At 40.5% G+C, this 9,009-nt stretch overlaps 1 protein-coding gene across 1 annotated transcript in view; it reads right to left on the bottom strand.

Moving 5' to 3' along the window:
• LOC101857262 overlaps positions 1-6,291 on the bottom strand; it is a gene marked incomplete at its 5' end in the record, with an annotated part of 202,740 nt that extends 196,449 nt beyond the window's left edge. The window contains 3 exon segments of the mRNA XM_013085073.2: positions 2,274-2,417; positions 2,991-3,219; positions 6,204-6,291. Of these exon segments, the coding sequence (XP_012940527.1) occupies positions 2,274-2,417; positions 2,991-3,219; positions 6,204-6,291 (461 nt within the window).
• Positions 6,292-9,009: the final 2,718 nt, after the last annotated feature.

Raw genomic sequence — 9,009 nt, 5'->3', positions numbered from 1 at the left:
TGATGATGATGATGATGATGATGATGATGATGATGACGATGACGATGATGATGATGATGATGATGATGATGATGGTGGTGGTGGAGGTGGTGGTGGTGGTCATGTGGTGATCGTGGGAGTGGTGGTTGTCGCGATGATGTGGTGATGATTAAAAAGGCGACGATGATAGCAACGACAATGATGACGATAACACACATACACACACACACATACATACACATACGCATACACATACACAAACGCATACACATACGCACACATACATACACACGTACACATACACATACGAATACGCATACGCATACCCACACGCATACGCATACGCATATGCATACGCATACGCATACACATACACACACCCATACACATACAAAAACACATACATATACACATACACATACGCATACACATACGAATACACATACACACACTCACGCACACACACACACTCACACACACACACACACACACACACGCACACACACACACACACGCACACAAACACACACTCAAACACAAAAGAGGCCTGCCAGTGTGAAGAAAGAAGACAACAATTTGGTAACTTGCTGAGAATGAGAGCAGACATATTATGAGGTCCAAACATCAACACACCAATACCATTGTAGCCATTGCAACGAGTGGCAATTACGAACCTATTCCGTATGGGCAATGGGCAACTATCAGAGACTCGCACTTTCGAAAAAAAAATATTATCAAACCCGCGCACTATGAGAGTCGTGCACTTTTTAAGGATATTGATCATACAATTAGATTACCGATTCCACGAAACGGTTACAGTCCCCTTGCCAAAATTACTCTGTACAGCCTCCATCCAAGTATATTTGTCTTTCTGGTACCGTTAAGCGACAACACTGACTACGTCTAGGCTGCAACTAAAACAACAGACCAAATAGAAGGGAAGAGGAAGAGAGGATATATTACAAGCAAATGTACGCAGATAGACAAACCTCACAATTTCAATTTTTATCCCGAATGAGCAAGAAAATGCTGTCCCAGCACTGAAGATCGTCCCTATACCCGAAAAGCCAATTCATTCAAAACAAAATTGAAAATTTATGTATGCTGGTCCCAAGCCCAGTAAAACATAGAGGGTACTTAAATTGATGGATGGTATTGGTTTTGGTAGTTTGCAATTTAATTGCATCGATATCGTCAAAAAGTGCACGGCTCTGATAGTGCGCGGCCTTGAAGTTCTCCCTTGTGTTTAATATTTATTTTCATAAGTTTCATATTTTTTCTGGCTGCATTTTTAAGTTTTAGGTAAAGGAAAAAAAAGGTTAAAAACCTGAATAATTAACGATATTATTATGCTCCTTTTACAAAGTACATGTACCCACAACAGGGTGTCTTGTAACGGTTTTGAAGTCGACGAGAATGTGCGTCCACAGTGTGTTAATGTGAAGGACTTATACGAGGCAAGTACGCCAATTCGCTACCTTAGAATTACCAAGTTTTCGTCTCCCCAGAACTATTTTTTTGTCCACAGTGAACTCTTCACTTTCGTACACTTAGGACAAAATAGTTCTGAGGCGTCAAAAATGTTGTGTGTCACTTTTTCGAAAGCAGTTGATTCTTTGAATAACTTGATAACGACTCGGAATAATCTTACAATTTTGATAGAGCTGAGAGATCATTTGGTTTCCGACCTCAAGGTCTTTAAAGTAGCCAAAAATGGCCATAAATGTTAGATAGAACTTCGTAATTCTTCATTCATCCAGTGCCAGATCTGCGACAGGCATCGGCAATCATGATTCTCCATTCATTCGTTTGCTCGGATGCTCTTAAAAAAGCAATTGTATTTCCCTGATCTGTCCCCGTTACCAGTTTGTTTAGGTTCCCTAAGTAGGTTGCTCTGGGCCTACCCCTGTCTTGTTTGCCTTCAGTTTTGCCAGTGAGAGCTAGATGTTCAAGATCTTTATGTCTATTCACGTGTCCCAAAAACTGCATTTATTGTCTTTTCCTGATTGTTTTAAACAGTGAGCGTGCTACGTGGGCTTCATCAAGCTCTACCTCATTTGATTCCTTTTCCTTCCGCGATACTCTTAGCAGTCTCCTAAGAAACCACTTTCCTGTTGTTTCTTTATTATGTTCACTGTCTTTAGTGATTGTCCAGCATTCACAGCCATATAGAAGGTTAGACTATACATAGCATTTCAGAACTTTCATTTTGGTAGTCATTGAGATGTTTCTAATTTTCAGGATTGTGCTAATTTTATTTGTAATTTTAAGGTAGCGAATTATCGATCTCTCACCAGCAGAGTTCGCGTAAGTTCCCGCTGCACAGGGCGTACAGGCGCCCGCCCCGAGGGTGGAGTAGTAGCCCGCTGAACAGGCCACCGGGGCGCCGTTATTCGGACACTCGGAGCCGGCAGGGCATTGAGAACATGACGTCTGGCCTGTGACGGGAATAGAGACAAACACACATATTATCATTAGTTGTAGTGAACATTAAACAAACTTGTGTTAGTGTAAAAATATATATTTAGAGTATTGAACGCAATTATTATGTCTATAAATAAAAGCGATTGCTAACTCAATAATGCTCTTAGCTCTCTACAGAGAAGCGGTGAACCGTAAAATGGCATCAGGAGACTGAATACAGAAACTGAATTTGGCTGTATGTTAGAGAAGTTAGTGAGAAAGAGAAAGAAAGAACGAGAGGGGTAGATGGACAGGGAGAGAGGGGGGGGGAGAGAGAGAGAGACAGAGAGAGAGAGGGAGAGAGAGAGAGAGAGAGAGAGAGAGAGAGAGAGAGAGGGGGGGGGGAAGGGGGAGAAAGAAAGAAAGAAAGTAAGAAAACAGGATATTGTTGGGGAAGGGTTGAATATAGAGTTGCTCTGTACTTGGAAGAAAAAAACCATTCAGATAGTTGAAAAAGAGAACGTGTGTGATAAACGTATCGTTAGGGGCCTATTTCATGCAATTTATTTAGTAACATAATAATAAAATTATTATTTTCAGTTCCCTACCTGTACTGGCGGTATAAAACCCCGCGTTACATTGCACCGGGCCCAAGGTAGGGTTCACACACTTGTATCCGATTGGACAATCCGTGCAGGAGGAAGCGCCCCCTAGCGAGTACTGTCCCGAGGCGCAGTCTGAGGGCGTAGATGTCGCTGCACCACAGGACTTGCCGGCTGGACACGTCTGACAGGAAGTGGAACCTGAACTGGCGCTGTACTCACCGGAACTGCAGTCCTGGGTGGATGGAAAGTGGGAGCAAAGAGTGTGACGTAGTGATACTAACCTTTTAGCGTAAGTCAGACTTTTGCCAAATATGAATCAGCCATAGACATAGCACCATCCCAGAATTACAAAGTTCTATCTGACGGGTTTTTTCTTGGGGGGGGGGGGGGCGTTTTGAGTTACTAAGACCTTGAGGTCAAAAAGTAAATAAATGCTCTGTCTGCTCTACCACAGTCGCAAGAATATTGGGAGTCATGGTCAAGATATTCAAAGAATTGCATTCGAAAAAGCTTTAAATTTTGTGAAACTCAAAAAAATTAAGTTAGCGTCAAATTTATCAAAACTAGGTATTGAGCAGAAAGAACTTTGTAATTCTGATGTAGCGATAACTCTACCCCCAAGGCATCTGTCTTCATATACTCTTTATAAAAGGCACCAAGAAATAAGCACAAAAAGGGTGTATTTTGTGAATTGGCATTACTTTCACATTTTTGAGCAAATGAGAATGTGTTTCAGGATAACTTAAAATGTAAAATAAAATGACAAGTCAAAAAGTTAGAAATATAACGACTGAACGGTTCACTCGTCTATGTGAGAATAAATGAAACAATGCACCCTCGACAATGCAGGGGCGATACCAGTTAAGCTTAAAAAAACACACACATTGCAGGAGGGATTAGCGTATCTTGAATTTAAATACTTGTAATGTAGAAGCAACGATAACACAGTTCTAAAGAATTGCTCCTGTACTTTAAAAAAATTAACAAAATGTTCTCCTCAACACTGACGTGACATTTGTGTCTTTAAAGGACGCAAATAGCAACGATAGGGTTTTTTTCGTGAGACACTTATATTGTACGCAATAATCTTATCTTTGGGTTATTTAATGCGGTATGAACAATTAAAGTTTTTCTCTTTTGAGGAGAAAACATTTGTTGATTATATTATGGTTACCTGAAATGTATAGAGTATTGCAAATGCATTGAAAGTCAACCCCGGCTGTGATTTCGGATAACGAGTTTGTGATATACCAGTGCTACTGACTGAAGTGTCTTTAGGCCATTCCCAAAGGGGGGATATTAACATGTCACCTTTCTTGTTTTCACGCATCGATTATTGCAATGCTTTACTAGCTAACTTAACAAATACCTCTCCTCACAAGTTACAACGTTTTCAAAATCATGCTGCTAGGTTTGTACATAAGAAAAAGAAGAGGGACCTCATTGCTCCCATGTTAAGAACGTTGCATAGGCTTCCCGTGTCAGCTAGAATGTCTTATAAAATTGCAATATTATGTCATAAAAAGTGTGTCAATAACAAAGCTCCCTCATATCTTAGTGATCTCATCCAGATTTATGTTCCATCTAGATCACTGAGATCAGGCGATCAGTATCTTTTAAGAGTTCCTAGGAAAGGCGGTAAAAAATTAGCTGAAAGATCGTTCGCCCACCTTGCTCCGTCAGTTTGGAACTCTCTTCTCCAACCCTTGAGACATAACAACATCTGAGTCTAAATTTAAAAAATCTTTAAAGACACATGTAATGACATCCTTTTTAAGTCAGTAGATTCATGTTCAATACAATGTTATGTAAATGTCTATTTATCCATTTATGTATTTTGTGAATTGCAGTGTATATATTATTTTATGCTCATTTCGTGACGATGTGTAATCGTGTGCGTGTGATAAGCAAGTAAATGTGTGTGTGTGTGTGTGTGTGTGTGTGTGTGTGTGTGTGTGTGTGTGTGTCGCGTGCATGAATATTGTTCTTACATGCATTTATGTAAAGCGCCTAGAGCTGTGTTTACACAGGAGTGGGCGCTATAGAAATGATCTTCATTATTATTATTATTATTATTCCTAGGGGAGTACAAAAATAAATAAATCGTGTGCCCAAACAAACGTAACAACAAATCAGAACACGCGCATTTATATTACATACATACACAGCATAAAGACATTTTTACAAACTTACACACTGTCTAAAAGATAAGCGTTTATATGTTTAACCTTTATAGACGAGCAAAATAATAGTTTTATACACACAAAAACACCCACGTGCATACGCGTCCACGCCCACTCACACACATACAATCATGAATCACACACACACACAAAAATCCCACACACACATACAATCATGAATCACACACAATAAAAAAAAAAATCCCACACACACATACATACACACGCACACTCACACTCACACACACGAAGTCACGTAGCCACTCACCCCAGAGCTCTCTGAGATACGAACACTTTTGATCTTATTTGTATGTATAGTATAAGGTTTTACGGCGCTCGCAACTTGATCTTATTTAGATTCCTTATCTTTTGTTAAGTTGAATTTTAAAGCAAATATGAAAAATAAAGGCGTCGCGTCGCGATATCTAGCCTATTTCGTGCTGGTAATAGGATTACCAAGGGTGTCTTAAGACTTTCAGTGGTCTAAAGACTGTTGGATTTGGTACGAAGTTAAGATTGATACCTCTTTCATTGAACACACTTGATCTAAACACTGGTGGGTTAGGCACGAAGCTGGGACTGATCCTCCCCCCCCCCCCCAGGGCAGTGCTACTGACTGAAGTGTCTTTAGGCCATTCCCAAAGGGGGGATATTAACATGTTCTTATGCACAGTAGAATTGTAAATGGGCTAATTTATCAATTTCATGCTCAGACTATGCCAGAATAACATTGGGGGGAAATGCTGCTTTTTCTTTCCTCATCTTTACTATCGCCACTCTTTCTCTACTTCTTTTGTATGTTTGTCACTCTCTTGTGAACTACTATTTCCGGGGTGCCTTGATAACCGAAGCAGACTTTGTGCTGTAGAGGCTAGAGAGGTGAGCAGAGTAAGCTTGATTCCACGTTTAACTTCTCTGTTGATATCCATCCCTCGGCGCTCATATTATGACCTTATGCAGTTGCGCGGTAAAACCTTACTCAAACTAAAAGAAGCAGAGACTGATAACTCCTCATTGAATTGAACCTACTTACCTGGCAGGCTGCTGAGCTAGACTGGCCGCTTTGGTCATTGTAGGTTCCCGCTGGACAGTCCACTTTGGAACTTGAACCCCCAGCACAACTGAGGACAGAGTGGAGGAGTGGTTGAGAATCGAAGATGTGGTGGTGGTAGTGGTGGTGATGGTGGTGATGGTGGTGATGATGATGATTTTTTAAATCTGTTTCCTTAATGGGCCTGGTGGACTCAACGAAGCAATCTTCGCCGGAGAGCGAGGCTTCCACGTAAGTATGATGATGAATGATGATGATGATGATGATGATGATGATGATGATGATGATAGCTTTATAAGAGCAGAAAGAAGTATTATTGTACTCACAAAACAAGGTGCCAGGGAAACAAGTATGCTAAGCTTTCTCTTCTACTTTATCTTTCAACCAACAAATCAGTAAAAAAGTCAATGATGAGAATGTGGGTGATTATGATAATGTGAAATTTAAATCATTTCATTGGTCCTGGTGTTCTTAAAACAAACAGTAAAAGCACTAATTAAAAACCATTTGAAGCAAAGTGCATATTGAGATAGCCGTTGGCTCATTCGTATACGGCAGCATTGTTTCGGTTGTCTGGAGGTTTTTACGGAAAGTCCCCATATTGATGTTCTGAGCCAGTTTTTCGCAAAATACAGTGTAAATTAAAGGAACAACTTGTTACAATTCAGATAGGTTCCCCTCGCTTTAATTGTTTTGCCTGGCAGGAACACTGAAGAATAAATATACAACAAATTATACGTATATCATGCTATCTTGGCGTCGGTGGCATAGTGGTCAGGCTCTCCTACTCACAAACGCAAGGTCATGGGTTCGAATCCCGTCAAGGGGCCCGACGTTGTGTCCTTGGGAAAGCACATTACACGAATGTTCCTTACTTCACCCAGGTGCGAATGGGTATGGGTACCCAGCTTCAGACAGCTAAAGATCTTGTCAGTTTGTTAGTGTTTGAGCGCTTAATCAGCTGCTTGAACTGTATGCTTCCCGGGAAGCTGAGAATGTTTCTGAATGCTCTAGGGTCTGCTGGGATAATAATAATAATATAGTGTAAAGCGAATAGAGCTTGCTGTCGAGCGTAGAAATGCGCTATACGAATGCTATTTATTATCATTATCATTATCTTATCTTACATCGTAGAACCGCAGTGTAATTTGTCTGTGTCCGGGTTTTTTTCGGGGGGGGGGGGGTATGCAGCACGATAATCAATATGACTCGTCACGATATATAAACAGGGTAATTGTTATCAGCATGAAGAGATAGACGTAGTTCACAATGCCCCCATCCCCTCGTTTCTCCCCTCCTTTCCAACCCCTCCAGCCCTCTCCAATCTTTTCTCCGTTTCCCCGTGCTTGTCTTATCTACATGACGCACTCACAGACGTACAATGATGAGGCAACGTGGTGAAATCAGGCGATCGTCAAAATAATGACATCGAAGAAACAGGCATTATTCTGTCAGTTTGGCAATTTTATCGAATTTTCATTTTCTTGGCGCAACGCCTTTCATGTCCATATAAAAACACATTTTCATGGGAATTCTACTGAAAAACATTGATTAAAGGCAAAAAAATGTGTGGTTTTTCAGTTTTCGAAGACTCTCAAGTTATTGAAGTTACCAAAACGTTGGCGGCCATTTTCTTGCTAATTTTATCTATGAAACCAGGCGACCCCACCTCCTTCAATTGCAAATAATTCGACTTTTGTTCAAGATTGAGGGGTATTTTTTCCAAAAATTTACGAACGCCTGATTCCACCGCGTCGTGATAGCACAATAAGTCTGTTTTTCAATTCTTTGTAAAACGATGTTTATTTTATGATCGTGTTACATTGTTATATATAATAGTTTGTCTTTTTATATTTCAAAAGATAATAATTCACAAGCAGGCTTTTGTTTAAGTACATCAAGGAAACAAGCATAGCTAGAGAAACAATCAATCAAAAAAAGAAAAATGGACCATTGTGAAGAAATGCCGTGTGATAAAAAATATCAGAATATAGCGTGAAGCGCATAGAGTTTGCTTTTGAGCGAAGATATATGCTGTACAAATGCTATTTATTATTATAAAGCCTATTATAGGAAAGTGTGTCTGAGAGGGGAAAGGATGGGTGGTCAAAGACAACTGGTATCCTAATACACACACTCCAATTCATTTTCTCGCTCTCTATTTCACTTATTAAGACTCTCTCTCTCTCTCTCTCTCTCTCTCTCTCTCTCTCTCTCTCTCTCTCTCTCTCTCTCTTCCTCTCTCTCTTTCCCTCTCTCTCCTCTCCCCCCGTACACACAAACACACACACACACACACACACACACACACACACACATAAGCACACACACACATATACACACACACACACACACACACGCGCGCGCGAGCGTGCGCGCGCATACATACATACATACTTAATATAAATCATGACGAAGTATATAACAATATAACATTCTTTCCAAGCACCTATAAGTAAAGTCCAGAACGTGACAGTAGTGAGTTATTTATAGATCAGTGCGCGCCTTCTGACTGGCAATCCAACCATAATAACACAGATACAACAACGCCCCTGAGGGAGGAATCCCCACCAGGCCCCTGGCAAAATACTAGATCTGACAACGCTGCTTCGATAATGCCAAACGTAAGCATTAGAACTGTGACTGTGAGGGCGTCGGATGTCGGGTGGTAGACCTACCCCCAGAGGCGAAGCGTCTATATAATCAAATAATCACTGCTTCCCTTTCTAATTTTGAAACAATGTCGCAGTCAAATTCACCCATAAACGTAAACTTCATAAATTAAATG

This window comes from Aplysia californica, unplaced genomic scaffold, assembly GCF_000002075.1.
Source record: "Aplysia californica isolate F4 #8 unplaced genomic scaffold, AplCal3.0 scaffold00341, whole genome shotgun sequence".
Classification (NCBI taxonomy): domain Eukaryota; kingdom Metazoa; phylum Mollusca; class Gastropoda; order Aplysiida; family Aplysiidae; genus Aplysia; species Aplysia californica.
This window is presented reverse-complemented; position numbering and strand designations above follow the sequence as displayed.